The sequence below is a fragment of the Thalassophryne amazonica genome, chromosome 15 (genome assembly GCF_902500255.1).
Source record: "Thalassophryne amazonica chromosome 15, fThaAma1.1, whole genome shotgun sequence".
In the NCBI taxonomy this organism is placed as follows: Eukaryota; Metazoa; Chordata; class Actinopteri; order Batrachoidiformes; family Batrachoididae; genus Thalassophryne; species Thalassophryne amazonica.
In genome coordinates this window covers 44,116,309-44,133,522 of record NC_047117.1, presented here as the reverse complement: position 1 = coordinate 44,133,522, position 17,214 = coordinate 44,116,309, and the positions used below count along the sequence as shown (strand labels likewise).

The following is a 17,214-nucleotide window of genomic DNA, read 5'->3' as shown; positions in this document are numbered from 1 at the left end:
AGCAAAGTCTGTTTTTTTTTTCCTATCAAAAGTAAATTTTGTGGATGTCAATGTCTTTGTATTTATTTCTCACAACAGAGGGAAGGTGGCCCAAAAAATGTTATTAGTTAGAAGACTACCCCGTCCAACTGATGAGCATGTGTTATGTCTTCTCCAGACTATCAGCTATTTGATAACATGACCCATGTGTGTCACATGCACCTGGGGCACAGTGAATCAGTCTAGAAAGTGATGTACTAAGCCCCAGTATCAAGTGGATGAGAAATATTACTTGTTGACACTGGTTCACTGGAATCAGTGTCCAGGGCACAATGAATCAAAAATTTTAAAATCGATTTTAAACACCTGTAAATTACACTTAGGGAGACATAAATAACACAGCTTTGTAAACAATAACTTGCTGTATTAAATCCACTATAGAATGATTTAACCTATGCATAATGTGTTTATGATGCCACAAAACAACATTTCTGATCCACTGTGCACCTGGCTTCCCCTACAGGGGGTGAATTTTTTCTAACTTATTGGTTTAAGACATTTTAAGACACACTATGTCTTTTGCAATTTGCTGAGCAGCTGGAAGACTGAAGAAAAAAGAAGTCAGCGTTTGCTGTCCTGTACACTGTCTACTGGTTTGCTCGTGCAGGCTAACAAGTTTGAGAACCTTGTTTTTGTTAAATTGAGGATCATACATATTTCTTCTCACCACAGAGGACAAGGGAGCATAGCCCTGTCACTAAAGAAAGGAAAATGTGAAGTGAAAAAGAATTTTGGCAGATGACAGCAGAATGCAGTCTGAATCTTTGCCATTAGATGACAATAAATCTGACAAACTGTAGCTTTAATCGTTTACAATATGCATGCAGGTACTTAAATACTGTTATAACAGAGATTACATGTAGACTTTTATTGTCTACAGGGGGCCTTTACCTTCATCCACAACTCCATCATGGTGGACCTGTTCCTGAATCGTGTGCTGGTGAGGAACAACTGGGACCAGCACGAACTGAACACAGAACGGGAGATTGATGGGATTCTTGAAAACCATATCCTGATGTTGTTTTTTGCATCTGCTGACTGTGAAAAGTGTCACAAGTTTGTGCCTGTGCTGAATGACTTTTTCAAAAGACTCAAAGATCCATTTTACATTGATAATCCCGCCCTGCTCACCCTCATCTACATCAGGTTTCACTCTTTTGGTTGCACACATGCTTTTATAAACTCATATCTACACTGATTTGTTAATCAGAACATTTTTCATCTCTTCAGCTTGGACCAGTCAGAAGAGCAGCAGGAAAGTTTTTTCAAAGAGCTGCACAAAAAGTCTCTGTTCCTAACTTATGACGACCCCTACCGAATGTAAGTTGTTGGAGGAACGTCGACAAAAGGATAAATTGTATATTGTATGTGGTGTGTGTGTGTGTGGATACACAATCCCAAATCAGAAACAGTTGGAATAATGTTGAAAATGCAAATAAGAATAACAAAGCATTGATCTTACATTTACTTTTACTTCTATTTCATTGAAGACAGTATGAACCCAAGATATTTCATGTTTTATGTGGTCAGCTTCATTTCATTTGTAAGGGCCCCTTCACACATAATGCGAACTTTGGACGAAGTGCACACTTAGTGCGCATGACACAGGAATTGTGTGCAAACCGTGTAATGTCATCCCTGCCTCCAACACCCCGTACACCTGTTACTAGAACTATCCATACATTCATGTCATTTCATGACTGTATGTCTATGACCATGGGTCATTTACAGAGGAACAGACGGATCATATTTGTATTGCTCACTTGATAAATGAGGTGTTTTTATATGGTGTGTATTTTTTTTGTAATACTTCCATGTCCTTCCTGATATGAGGCAAATTCCCGCAGCTTTCAAAGAACATCTCCATAGCTCAGTGGTAAAGTTGCTGACTGGCAATCAGAGATTTGAAAGGTGCAAGTTCGTGTTCAGTGGATGGTGTGTTTCTCTTTTTTTTTAAAAAATTATTCCACATAAGTGGCGTGAGGTGGTTGCACAGGTACTGACTGTTTTTTTTTCTTTATTTATTCCACATAAGCGGCGCGATCTGATTTCACAGGTACCAGTTGGTTTTAATATTTTTATTTATGAACATCCAACACCACTCATGGGGCACTTAGAAAAGGCAGGGCCATTCGCACTTCCAGCATGAGAATAGAGAGCAGGTGACCACTTTCGAGCTGGATGTGCAAATGGCCCCACATGTCCTAAGTGCAAGAGGAGAGTGCTGTGTCCCCTAGCTCCCCCCGAGCAACAATTAAAATGAATGCCATGTCCTCCCCACCACACAAATGAAATGGCGTGAGAGTGTGCGGTCCCCCCCCTCCCCACCCAGCGACACTGCCAGTGTGTCATGTGCCCCCACCTCCAAACTACAATCCAACACTGTGGAGGTGCGGCTGAGGTGGAAAATGCTCCAACAATGGCTGGAGTGCAGTGCGATCACTGTCCAGAACAGTGTGCACATCTGGATGGCCTGTCATGTCCATGACTGGACATCATGTATCACATTCCCTACCATCACAACAAAATGGGTGATGGTCATTTCAGATGCGCGCAGCTGTGTGCCCATGCAAGTTGATGTATGTGGCAGGCTCACGTGCACAGCTGACCAGCATGTCAGAGCTGTGGGTTGTCCAACATGTCATATTTTGCCCCTCTGAAGAGGGATCACTGTTGGGAAAGTGAAGTACACGGACCCATGCCAGGGGGCGTAAATGAACGGCCAATAGGAAGTCAAATAAATGACAATTTATTATGCAAATGTGCAAACAAAACCAAATATGCTTCAGTCAATCAGTAATCAAAAGGTGACGGGTGGGCAGGCCCAAGGGTAGGAGATGCCTATCCAGAGGAGAGCCGGAACCCACGAAGTTCCACCGCCAACGGAGACCTGCAACACACCAGAGCCGCCAAGTCCTGATTCCCCCAGGTGGCCACCGCTTGTGGCTGTCAGACCCGGTACAGCTGGCAGGAACAAAAACAGGTTAAGGGTGGGTGTGTGAACACCCAGCAAACAGTCAGCAACTCACAGAAATCCTCTTGTAGGAATAAATCAAAATACTCCCAGAGTGCAGAGGAAAAACTGGAGAACGTGCAGTGTCAATTGTTATACTTAGTAAGTCAGAAGTTAGGAGTGGAGACGCCAACTCCTCCAACTTCCACAAACTCGGCTACAAGCTGCAAGTATAAGTCACAACTGCAAAGACTTCAGTAACAATGAATGTGCGTACGGTACAAAACGGCTGAGTCAGTTTACCTGCGTGGTAAGCTGATAACTCGGCAGAGTTATGGTGTCTCTCCCAGGTTCTTATGGATGTGGTAATGAATAATGACTGGCAGCTGACAGCCAAAACGGTGCACCTGGAGGATCCAACCGGTCCGTGCGCCCTCTGCAGGGCAAAAGGTGCCAACATGGCAGGGCGCCATCTGGTGGTGGGCCAGCAGTACCTTCTCTTCGGCGGCCCACACAACAGGACCCCCCCCTAAACGGGCACCTCCTGGCGCCCGACCCGGCTTGTTGGGGTGTTCCTGTAGAAATCCGCCAGGAGGGCGGGATACAAAATGAAGCTCCTCTTCACCCAGGAGCATTCTTCTGGGCCATAACCCTCCCAGTCTACCAGGTACTGGTACCCCCGACCCCTCCGACGTACATCCAAGAGTTTCCTGACAGTCCATGCCGGTTCGCCGTCGATGATGCGGGCAGGAGGCGGCGCTGGTCTGGGGGTGCAGAGGTCCGATGTGTGATACGGTTTGATGATAGAGTATCTCGTCAATAGTTTTACATGCTCATTGAAGACAACTTTGGATGCTGTAGCTCCTCTGAAAAAGAGAGCTTTAAATCAGAAGTGCCTGACTCCGTGGTATAACTCACAAACTCGTAGCTTAAAGCAGATAACCCGTAAGTTGGAGAGGAAATGGCGTCTCACTAATTTAGAAGATCTTCACTTAGCCTGGAAAAGAGTCTGTTGCTCTATAAAAAAGCCCTCCGTAAAGCTAGGACATCTTTCTACTCATCACTAATTGAAGAAAATAAGAACAACCCCAGGTTTCTTTTCAGCACTGTAGCCAGGCTGACAAAGAGTCAGAGCTCTATTGAGCTGAGTATTCCATTAACTTTAACTAGTAATGACTTCATGACTTTCTTTGCTAACAAAAGTTTAACTATTAGAGAAAAATTACTCATAACCATCCCAAAGATGTATCGTTATCTTTGGCTGCTTTCAGTGATGCCGGTATTTGGTTAGACTCTTTCTCTCCGATTGTTCTGTCAGTTATTTTCATTAGTTACTTCATCCAAACCATCAACATGTTTATTAGACCCCCATTCCTACCAGGCTGCTCAAGGAAGCCCTACCATTATTTAATGCTTCGATCTTAAATATGATCAATCTATCTTTGTTAGTTGGCTATGTACCACAGGCTTTTAAGGTGGCAGTAATTAAACCATTACTTAAAAAGCCATCACTTGACCCAGCTATCTTAGCTAATTATAGGCCAATCTCCAACCTTCCTTTTCTCTCAAAAATTCTTGAAAGGGTAGTTGTAAAACAGCTAACTGATCATCTGCAGAGGAATGGTCTATTTGAAGAGTTTCAGTCAGGTTTTAGAATTCATCATAGTACAGAAACAGCATTAGTGAAGGTTACAAATGATCTTCTTATGGCCTCGGACAGTGGACTCATCTCTGTGCTTGTTCTGTTAGACCTCAGTGCTGCTTTTGATACTGTTGACCATAAAATTTTATTACAGAGATTAGAGCATGCCATAGGTATTAAAGGCACTGCGCTGCGGTGGTTTGAATCATATTTGTCTAATAGATTACAATTTGTTCATGTAAATGGGGAATCTTCTTCACAGACTAAAGTTAATTATGGAGTTCCACAAGGTTCTGTGTTAGGACCAATTTTATTCACTTTATACATGCTTCCCTTAGGTAGTATTATTAGACGGTATTGCTTAAATTTTCATTGTTACGCAGATGATACCCAGCTTTATCTATTCATGAAGCCAGAGGACACACACCAATTAGCTAAACTGCAGGATTGTCTTACAGACATAAAGACATGGATGACCTCTAATTTCCTGCTTTTAAACTCAGATAAAACTGAAGTTATTGTACTTGGCCCCACAAATCTTAGAAACATGGTGTCTAACCAGATCCTTACTCTGGATGGCATTACCCTGACCTCTAGTAATACTGTGAGAAATCTTGGAGTCATTTTGATCAGGATATGTCATTCAAAGCGCATATTAAACAAATATGTAGGACTGCTTTTTTGCATTTACGCAATATCTCTAAAATCAGAAAGGTCTTGTCTCAGAGTGATGCTGAAAAACTAATTCATGCATTTATTTCCTCTAGGCTGGACTATTGTAATTCATTATTATCAGGTTGTCCTAAAGGTTCCCTAAAAAGCCTTCAGTTAATTCAAAATGCTGCAGCTAGAGTACTGACGGGGACTAGAAGGAGAGAGCATATCTCACCCATATTGGCCTCTCTTCATTGGCTTCCTGTTAATTCTAGAATAGAATTTAAAATTCTTCTTCTTACTTATAAGGTTTTGAATAATCAGGTCCCATCTTATCTAGGGACCTCGTAGTACCATATCACCCCAATAGAGCGCTTCGCTCTCAGACTGCAGGCTATTGTAGTTCCTAGGGTTTGTAAGAGCAGAAGGGGAGGCAGAGCCTTCAGCTTTCAGGCTCCTCTCCTGTGGAACCAGCTCCCAATTCAGATCAGGGAGACAGACACCCTCTCTACTTTTAAGGATTAGGCTTAAAACTTTCCTTTTTGCTAAAGCTTATAGTTAGGGCTGGATCAGGTGACCCTGAACCATCCCTTAGTTATGCTGCTATAGACGTAGGACTGCTGGGGGGTTCCATGATGCACTGTTTCTTTCTCTTTTTGCTCTGTATGCACCACTCTGCATTTAATCATTAGTGATCGATCTCTGCTCCCCTCCACAGCATGTCTTTTTCCTGGTTCTCTCCCTCAGCCCCAGCCAGTCCAGCAGAAGACTGCCCCTCCTGAGCCTGTTCTGCTGGAGGTTTCTTCCTGTTAAAAGGGAGATTTTCCTTCCCACTGTAGCCAAGTGCTTGCTCACAGGGGGTTGTTTTGACCGTTGGGGTTTTACATAATTATTGTATGGCCTTGCCTTACAATATAAAGCGCCTTGGGGCAACTGTTTGTTGTGATTTTGGCGCTATATAAAAAAATTGATTGATTGATTTGGAGACTTGAAAAACCGGGTGAATCCGCAGTGAAGCCGGGAGTTGAAGCTTCACTGCAGAGGGGCTGATCACTTTGACGATCTTAAACGATTCAATGTAACGGTCGGTGAGTTTTGGTGAGTCGGTCTGAAGAGGGATGTTTTTAGTGGCTAGCCAAACCTCCTGCCCAGGCTGATAAGCTGGGGCCGGGGCTCATCGGTGGTCCGCATGGTCCTTAGCCTGCGTCTGGGCCTTCAGGAGAGCAGAGCAGGCTTTCTTCCCCACCCGACGGCATCTCCTGAGGTGGGCCTGGACCAAGGGCACCTCGACCTCTCCCTCAACAGCTGGAAACAACGGGGGTTGATACCCCAAGCAGACCTCGAACGGGGAGAGGCCGGTAGAGGACGACACTTGGCTGTTGTGTGCGTACTCGATCCAGGCCAGGTGTTGACTCCAGGCCGTCGGGTGCGCAGATGTGACACACCTTAAGGCTTGTTCCAGATCCTGGTTGGCCCGCTCTGCTTGACCGTTTGTTTGAGGGTGGTACCCGGATGACAGGCTCACCGTGGCCCCCAGCTCCTTACAGAAGCTCCTCCAGACCTGTGAGGAGAACTGAGGACCACGGTCTGACACTATGTCCGTCGGGATACCATGCAGACGCACAACGTGGTAGACCAGGAGGTCTGCAGTCTCCTGGGCAGTCGGGAGCTTCGGGAGGGCCACAAAGTGGGCGAAGTGACGAAGTCCACTCCTATGTGGGACCAGGGGCGACGAGGCAGTGGCTGGAGGAGCCCCTTCTCTGGCTGGTGTGTAGCCTTGCCCCTGGCGCAGATGGTACATGCCCGGATGTAGTCCCTAGTGTCAGCTTCAACTGATGCCCACCAGAACCGCTACCAGACCACTGCCATGGTTCTTCGCACCCCTGGATGTCAGGAGAGCTTGGAACAGAAGTCCAATACGGCAGTCCGAGCATCTGGTGGGACGTACAGCCTGTTGGGAGGACCACCTCCGGGATCTGGGTGTCACGTCAGGGCCTCCCTGACCACTCCCTCCACATCCCACGTGAGGGCTGCAACGATAGTGGATTCCGGTATGATGGTGTCCGGTGGGTCCAACAGCCTTGCTCCAACTTCCTCTTCATGCACCCGGGACAGGGCGTCAGACCGGATGTTCTTGGTCCCGGGGCGATAGGGGATCTTAAAGTTGAAGTGTCTGAAAAAACAGTGACCATCGGGCTTGTCTGGGGTTCAGACGCTTAGCGGTCTGGATGTATTCCAGGTTCTGATGGTCAGTGAGAACCACAAATGGGACCACAGCTCCCTCCAACAGATGTCTCCACTCCTCGAGGGCCTCTTTCACCACCAGGAGTTCCCGATTGCCAGCGTCATAGTTCCGTTCAGCGGGGGTTAACCTGCGGGAGAAGTAAGCACAAGAGTGGAGAACACTATCGGACTCCCTGCTCTGGGACAGCACGGCTCCTATCCCTGAGTCAGAGGCATCCACTTCAACAATGAACTGGTGGTTAGGATCGGGCTGCACCAGAACTGGTGCAGTTGAAAACCAGTGTTTTAACTCCCTAAACGCAGTTTCGCACCGATCCGACCAGGTGAAGGGGACTTTTGTGGAGGTCAGGGCTGTAAGGGGACCGACTACCTGACTATAGCCCTTAATGAACCTCCTGTAAAAATTGGCGAACCTAGGAACTGTTGCAGCTTCCTTACGGTTGGGGCCAATCTCTCACCACCGCTACCTTAGCCAGATCGGGTGCGACGGAGTTGGAGGAGATGATAAACCCCAGGAAGGACAAAGAAGTGCGGTGGAACTCACACTTCTCGGCCTTCACAAACAGCCGGTTCTCCAGTAACCGCTGCAGGACCTGACGGACATGCTTAACATGAGTCTTAGAGTCCGGGGAGAAGATGAGGATGTCGTCTAGACATACGAAGACGAATCGGTTGCAGGAAATCCTGCAGAACATCATTAACCAAAGCTTGGAACATCGCGGGGGCATTTGGTGAGGCTGAACGGCATGACCAGGTACTCAAAGTGACCTAAGGGGGTGTTAAATGCTGTCTTCCACTCGTCTCCCTTCCGTATCTGAACCAGATGATAAGCATTTCTAAGATCCAGTTTTGTGAATAGTTTGGCTCCATGCAGAGGCGTGAACACTGAATCCAATAGAGGTAACGGGTATCGGTTGCGAACCGTGATCTCGTTCAGCCTTCTATAATCAATGCATGGACGGAGACCACCGTCCTTCTTGCCCACAAAACAGAAACCTGCACCTAACGGGGATGAAGAATTTTGGATTAGGCCAGCAGCTAATGAGTCCCGGATGTAGGTCTCCACTGATTCGCATTCAGGACATAAGAGGTTGTACAGTCTGCTGGACGGGTACTCAGCACCTGGAACCAAATCAATGGCACAATCATACGGTCGATGCGGGGGCAGGGTGAGTGCCAGATCCTTGCTGAAGATGTCAGCAAGGTCATGATACTCAGCCGGGACCTCCGTAAGATTGGGGGGGGACTCTGAACTCCTCTTTAACTTCATCGCCGGGTGGCACGAGGATCATAAAACACTCCCGGTGGCAGGTTCCGCTCATTGAGCCACAACCCCAGACGGCCAATCAATCCGGGGATTGTGCTTAACCATCCACGGAAATCCCAAAATAATCCTGGAGGTAGAAGGTGTTATAAAGAACACAATCTCCTCCCTGTGATTTCCAGAGACAACCAAAGTTAAAGGCTGTGTCTGGTGTGTGATTTCTGGTAGTAGGGTGCCATCTAGTGCCCGCACCTTCAATGGTGAAGGAACGGCCACCAGAGGGAGCCCTACCTCCTTAGCCCACCTACTGTCCAGTAGGTTCCCTTCCGACCCCGTGTCGATCAGTGCTGGAGTTCCCGCTTAAATTCCTCTAACCGATTGTCTAAGCAAATAACCAGATCAATAAGCCCATCTAAATCCCGCGGCTGATCCTTAGCCACCAGATGCTCCTTTAGGGCCGGAGACAGCCCATTTGCAAAGGTGCCACGTAGTGCTACTGAGTTCTAACCGTCCCTCGCTGCCGCAACACGGAAGTTGATTGTGTAATCAGTTGCACTCCGGCGTCCCTGTCTCATTGACAGCAGCATATTTGAAGTGGACTCGCCTCTCTTGGGATGATCGAACACCTGTCAAAATTCCCTGATAAACCCAGTATATGTCGAAAGGCCGTGAGTCCTGCTCCCAGAGCACCGTAGCCCAGGCGCGTGCCTTGCCCCGAAGCAAATTAATTACATAAACCACCCCGCTGTGGTCTGACACGTACATCATGGGGCGTTGCGAAAAAACGAGCGTGTACTGCATCAAGAAGTCCGCGCACGTTTCGACACAACCCCCGTACGGTTCTGGGGGGCTAATGTAAGCTTCGGGTGACGGGGGGGGGGGGGGGGGACCTTTGAACGACCCACTGGATTTTCTGTGTTTAGTGACAGGTCCACAGGAGGAGTGGCTGCAGCCGCGCCTAACGCGTGCGTCTTCACCTGAACGGTGAGAGCCTCCATCCTACGGTTGAGGTGAATGTCCTGCTCGGTTAATAGATCCAACCAAGCAGTGAGGTTGGTGAGAATGTGATGCAGCTCACCCAAAGCACCTCCTGGTGGAGCCTGCGCACCTTGCATCTCCATTGGCTGTTCAATTGTTGGTGAACGCCCCTCGGAGTCCATCACCTGGCCGAGTTATCCTGTTGGAAAGTGAAGTACACGGATCCACGCCAGGGGGCGTAATGAACGGGCCAATAGGAAGTCAAATAAATGCCAATTTATTATGCAAATGTGCAAACAAAACCAAATATGCTTCAGTCAATCAGTAATCAAAAAGGTCACGCGTGGGCAGGCCCGAGGGTAGGCGATGCCTATCCAGAGGAGAGCCGGAACCCACGAAGTTCCAACGCCAATGGAGACCTGCAACACACCAGAGCCGCCAAGTCCTGATTCCCCCAGGTGGCCACCACTCGTGGCTGTCAGACCCTGTACTGCTGGCAGGAACAAAAACAGGTTAAGGGTGGGTGTATTAACACCCAGCAAACAGTCAGCAACTCACAGAAATCCTCTTGTAGGAATAAATCCAAATACTCCCAGAGTGCAGAGGAAAAACTGGAGGACGTGCAGTGTCAATTGTTATACTTAGTAAGTCAGAAGTGAGGAGTGGAGACGCCAACTCCTCCAACTTCCACAAACTCGGCTACAAGCTGCAAGTATAAGTCACAACTGCAAAGACTTCAGTAACAATGAATGTGCGTACGGCACAAAACGGCTGAGTCGGTTTACCTGTGTGGTAAGCTGATAACTCGGCAGAGTTATGGTGTCTGTCCCAGGTTCTTATGGATGTGGTGATGAATAATGACTGGCAGCTGACAGCCAAAACGGTGCACCTGGAGGATCCAACCGGTCCGTGCGCCCTCTGCAGGGCAAAAGGTGGCAGCATGGCAGGACGCCATCTGGTGGTGGGCCAGCAGTACCTCCTCTTCGGTGGCCCACACAACAATCACCACGCAGCATTGCATAGATGTCAGCACTACAGAGTTACAAATAAAAAAATGCTCGGTCTGTGGTCACCGCGGCCATCTCGCGGGCAGCCATGTGACATGCAGTTGCAACGTGGGGCTTTGAGTGGCAGTGAGCCTAAGAGGGTGTGTCACTCAGATCATGTCAACGAAGGCTCACCAATGCTGTCAGATAACACGCACATTGTCTTGTCAGGTGAGAGTGCAAGTGACAGCAAGGTGCTCAATTAAAAGAAAAATAGCAATGAGCAGCTCATTCATGTGTGATAGCTTTGCTTCGCTCTGCAGATACGGGAGCAGTCCAGCTCAGACTCATTCTTGCAGCTGACACGAAGGTGACGCAACGTGCTAAATTACAAAAAGAACAATAAATAATTATAACTAAACAATGATCAGCATGTCATGAGAGCCCAGACACACTATGTGCATTATTATGAGTTGATGGCAGATATGTGTTCTGCAGTTGTGATTTGCATGGACAGGTGGGTGTGTTGCAGACAACCCGCCAGCAGTTCCGCTCTGTGCCGTTGCTGCTACAGCTGGAGAACACATTTCGTGCCATGTGGAACACCACCTCCGAACATCCACTGCAAGGCACATGTGGTCAGCATGCTTTCCTGAGGTGGTAATAAATAAAAACACATAACGCCATCAGCAGCACTTCACTGCGCGTGCTGGGACACCTGGACACACCAGCGCAGGTTGATGTGTTTCATGATCATTCATTCACGTGAGTTCATCCATGCCTTGGTTTATGTACAGAGGAACAGGGAAGAGATGGGATATTAATTCTTGTATTGTCTGCTCTTTATACCAGGAATTAAATATTTTACCAGATAAAATGCAATCCATTTGAGCAGTCATTCCAACACAGACTGTCACATTATCAGGCATCAATTACACATCATAAGATTAATGAGGGGAACATTATTAATCCCAAAGAAAATTGTTTGGAGAGAGTGCCAAAACAGTCATTTTTTTCTTTCTTACAGTGAGACAGAATTATTTCCAGATTGTCTTACATTTAAATAGTACATTAATTGCTCTTATAATGTTCTGTACTTCTCATTAACATGTCCTTAGACATTTCTGTTGATTTATGTACATTTGCACATCTAATTCCTTCACTGCTGTGTGTGCATGATGTGGTCTCACACCTCTGACGTGTTCTTGCGTGTGCACGAGTGTGCACAAAACTTTCTCCGCGGTATCGGTCATGCCTGTCAGACCGTGTGTCCTTCCCGACAACAGGTGGAATTTTCGTGGTTCACCAATTCGGTTTTTTTGTGGTTTTTCAGCCGGTTCCTGCTTCTTTCGCACAACTTTGCGTTATGTGTGAAGGGGCCATAAGAAATCACATGTACATAAGTATTCACAGCCTTTGCTAATACTTAGTTGATGCACATTGGTAGCAATTACAGCCTCAAGGCTTCTTGAATTTGGTCCCACACGCTTGGTTGCACCTATAATTGGGTAGTTTTGCCCATTCCTCTTTTGTAGCACCTCTCAAGCTCCATCAGCTTGGATGGGGAGCGTTGGTGCACAGACATTTTCAGATCTCTCAGAGATGTTCAATTGGATTCAGGTCTGGGCTCTGGCTGGGCCACTCAAGGACATTCACAGAGTTGTCCTGAAGCCACTTCCTTTGATGTCTTGGCTGTGTGGTTAGGGTCATTTTCCTGCTGAAAGGTAAACTGTCACACCAGTCTGAGGTCAAGAGCGCTCTGCAGCAGATTTTCACCCTGGATGTCTCTGTACATTGCTACATTTTCCTCATTTCCCTCATTCATCTTTCCAAATCCTACTTCCTGCCACTGAAAAACATCCCCACAGCATGATGCTGCCACCACCATGCTTCACTGTTGGGGTGGTGCCTGGTTTCCAGCAAACATGACACATGGCATTCTCACCAAGAGTTCAATCTTTGTCTCATCAGAGCAGAGAATTTTCTTTCTCATGGTCTGAGAGTCCTTCAGGTGCCTTTTGACAAACTGCCTTTTACTAAGGAGTGGCTTATGTCTGGCCACTCTACCATACAGACCTGACTGGTGGATTGCTGCAGAGATGGTTCTCCTTCTGGAAGGTTCTCCTCTCTCCACAGAGGAATGCTGGAGCTCTGACAGAGTGAGCATCGGGTTCGTGGTCACCTCCCTGACTATAGCCCTTCTCTCCCAATTGCTCAGTTTAGATGGTTGACCAGCTCTAGGAAGAGTCCTGGTGGATCCAAACGTCTTTCATTTATGGATGGTGGAGGCCACTGTGCTCACTGGGACTTTCAAAGCAATAGAAATATTTCTGTACCCTTCCCCAGATTTGTGCCTCGAGACAATCCTGTCTGGGAGGTCTTTGACTTCATGCTTGGTTTGTGCTCTGACATGCACTGTCAACTGTGGGACCTTTATATGCAGATAGGTGTGTGCCTTAACAAATCATGTCCAATCAACTGAATTTACCCCAGCTGGACTCCAATTAAGCTGTACAAACATTTCAAGGATGACCAGTGGAAACAGAAGGCACCTGAGCTCAAGTTTGAGCTTCATGGCAAAGCCTGTGAATACTTACGTATATATGGTTTCTTTGTTTTTTATTGTTCATAAATTTGCAACTCTTTATTCACATTGTCATTATGGGGTATTATGTGTAGACTTTGGAGGGAAAAAATGAATTTCATCCATCTTGGAATAAGGCTGTAACATAACAAAATGTGGAAAAAGTGAAACACTGTGAATACTTTCCGGTTTGCACTGTACATTAACAAAACAAAGCTGACAGCAGAAAACATGAAAAGTGTTCAGTTCATGCTGAGTGCAATGAAATAAGTCAAAGCAAATGCAAGGATCACTACTGTGGTTTTGTGTGTGTGTGTGTGTGTGTGTGTGTGTGTGTGTGTGTGTGTGTGTGTGTGTGTGTGTGTGTGTGTGTGTGTGTGTGTGTGTGTGTGTGTGTGTGTGCATTTTCCATGTTGTCCCATCTTTTTCTGATTTGGGGTTGTACACTTATAGCCTGTAAATATTTTACAGTATCTTAAAGCCACTGACATTAACATGAATTAAATACATGTTGTGATTGCAACCTCTGCCAAGGCTGAACACTCTTGGAGTTTCATGCCGGGATAACACTAATCTTTTGTAATAGCTGTACCTATTACAATGTAGCATATATTATGAACAGTACTGTTCCCATGACACATTTTCCCGGAACAGGTTCAGATTCCTTAAGATGGACCAGTCAGGAAATTCAGAAATTTGTTGTCAAATTATTGTTACTGGTAACGTGAATTTAATGAAACAAACAAACAAATCCTCATCAACACTAAAAAGTCTTGAGTAATCCTGACAAACAAACCTCCTTGGTGAAGGTAATAAGTATACTTTAAAGTTGGATATTTTAGAATACCTTCTATAACCATGTGGATCTGCTGCTGCTTTGCAGGGAGCTGCAGGCCATGTTTCAGGTGAAGGATGTGCCGACAGTTGTGGTCCTTCGTCCTGACTGCTCTATTCTGTGTCCAAATGCCGTGCAGGATATCTGTCATTTTGGTTCTGACTGTTTCTATAACTGGCAAGACTCAGCTGCGTTGATTGAAAGAAGCTTCATGCTCAATGAGGAATTTGATGACCTCAATTTGCGAAGTGCCACTGACCCTGTAAGAAGGCTCAAGTACAAGACTGAAGATGACAGCAGGAGGAAGAAGTGGTGGAAGTTTTGGGGAAAGGAAGGAAGATGAGGAGGACAACAAAAGAAAAAGAACTTTTATCAGAGGAAAAACCTGTGTATTGCAGAGCCCAACTGATAAATCTGCAAGTCAAGATAATCCACCGATATGAGCTACTTGCAGATAAATCAGTATCGGCCTTGATAATAACAGTTAAAAAGACAGCAGTCTTATTTTTCAAAGCTAATATAGTTTCAATTATTGTTCCAATTATGTTCATGTCAAACAAGCAAATTTAACGTCAAAGCATTATGTCACATTATTTTGCTGAGGATTCATTAAAAGTAATTAATTGGGGGGGGGGGGGGGTATTTATGCTGGGAAAAAGAACATCTGTCCAATATATTGGCATATTAAAGTTTAGAATCATCAAATATTGGAATCATTGTCAGTCTCAACAGTCCTGTATTAGTGAGGCTCTGGTGTGTTGATTTATTTTAGTAACTGTCTTACTGCACATGTTCATTATTACTGCATTGCTGTGTTAAGTAGTTTTTCCATGTTATCACTTATATTTGGAATCTGAATTCTTTCTGTTTTAAGATTTTTCAAATGTGCAAATTAGGGTGGTCCTCTGCAGTATGCCAAAATAAAATGTGACTTTCTAAGGTCCTTCCTGACAGAATTGTTCATCTTGATGAGAAAATGTTTTGTGCAAAATTTTATTTTGATTTGACTATTCTAACCACTGCCACACGCGGGGTGGAAACTGCAATAGTTGAGCATATTAGTGCAAACCAGCAATAGTAATATACCTGTTCACAAATGAAATACAAATTGAAACAACAGTCCTTTCTCCTTTAATAGAGAAGCTTGAATCTTCGACTGGACTGGGTTGCTTGACGTGAGGACGTTTCAAATCACAGAAGCTTCCTCAGCTAAAATTCTTGCTCTGGTAGTCTGACTTCTGTCTTGACTCTTGTAGAGAAGAATAAGAATAATAACGTCCTCACGTCAAGCAACCCAATCCAGTCGAAGATTCAAGCTTCTCTACTATGGAAACCACCTGGACAACTGAGAGCCTACACAGAAACTTTCTCCTTTAACTTACCACACAGGAGAGATAAAAAGTATTACAAGTATTAATTATTAAGTATTAAGCTTTTCAACCTACCATCCCTGGTTCTCAAGACCAGGCACTTAAAGTGGCTCTACTCTCCTTTTTTGTTGTTTTTTTTTTTAGATATTTAGGTATACTTTAGTATACACTAGTAGATTCTACCTTAGAAATGAAATGTATAATAGAATATATACTTTACTGAATTTTCATGTCACTGTCCACATATTTGGTGAAAACAAACAGTCAGGGGAGAGGCGTTTGGTTCCGATTTTCTTCACTTCCAGGACCTGACGCCGCGATGCCACTCATCAACTCACAGCAGTGGGGGCATAAGTGCGCCTGTGTAACAATGTAGACCTGTGTTGGTTAGAGCTCCGCGACTTTGTAAATCTGTATAAATTTATACTTTCACCACTTTTTTTCTTACTTTGTGGTCAAAATGCTGAAACCTGGGGCTCCCAGCAAGTCCAAAGGGACCGACTGCCATTGCCACCGGCGCTACTGCTAATGCTAACGTTAGTACTGCCGCTACTTCTCCCTCCAAGTTGATGAACCGCCATATAAAACCTACGCAATGTGCAGAGAACTGTCTAAAGAAATGGCTGAGTCAATACTGTCAATGAACGATTTGACCAAACCAGTAAAATAATAAACCAATTTTCAGTCGCTAGTAGCTGTACAGTCAGAGCTCCAGGCATGCATGGCTAATCAGGAATTAGCAACTAGCAATCTTGAGGCCCACACAAGTGAACTGGAAGCTAAGCACACTGATCTCGTAAAACTTAATAGCCAGCTCCAAGCCAAAGTTCTTGACCTGGAAGCCCACTCCCGGCAGCACAATATTAAGATAGTCAGGATACTGGAGGGCGAAGAGGAAGGTAAACCCACTGAATTAATCTCCAAATTATCCCTCAATTGCTTGGAAATGACTTATTTCCACAACCAGTTAAAAGTTGGACTGTGTGCACCGCACACTCCAGCCAAAGCCAACCGTCGGAGCCAAGCCACGCACCATTCATCACTTCCAGGTTAAAGAAGAGATCCTGCACCATGGAAGACTACGACCCATGGAATATAAAGGCAGCAAAGTCCTCATGTTTCCAAATTATACTAACGAAGTGATGACACAGCGCTGTGCGTTCCGAGAGGTGATGCAGACTCTGCGCAACAGAGGGATCAAACATTCACTGCGATACCCAGCAAGCTCCACATCTATCAACAGGACGGGGGGGGGGGGGCCCCCCAATATTTTCGAGAATCCCAGTGAGGCTGCACGGTGAGGACGGGCATTAAGGGGAGTAAATTTCCAACTTAGTCACCCTGGTTTCATATCTGTACTTTTTCCTAACCTTATTCGCTATTCACTATGATAATTTTGTTGATCGTACGGATATTACAGTATGAACTTTGACCATGTGACTAGTCTGCAATACATTGTCTTTTGTATAATCATATCATAGTATAGTGTGGTGTAATAAGTCAGTTCTAAATGTCGCTGAGGGGGGTGCTGGATGTTGTGGTGAGTTTCATGCCCAGCAACTCCCTTATAAGTGGACAAGGGGGATATATATTTTTGTTTATGGCCCCAGACATGTTTGTTTTGTTTTTTTGTGTGTTAAAAATGCCCTTATGATGTTGCAACAT

At 45.6% G+C, this 17,214-nt stretch overlaps 1 protein-coding gene across 1 annotated transcript; it reads left to right on the top strand.

Moving 5' to 3' along the window:
• The first annotated feature begins 694 nt into the window (after positions 1-694).
• On the top strand, positions 695-14,667 carry LOC117526308 (nucleoredoxin-like protein 1). Its single transcript, XM_034188361.1, has 3 exons — positions 695-1,185; positions 1,270-1,359; positions 14,228-14,667. The coding sequence occupies exons 1-3, from the start codon at positions 950-952 to the stop codon at positions 14,520-14,522; spliced, it is 621 nt and encodes a 206-aa protein (XP_034044252.1). The 5' UTR covers positions 695-949; the 3' UTR covers positions 14,523-14,667.
• Positions 14,668-17,214: the final 2,547 nt, after the last annotated feature.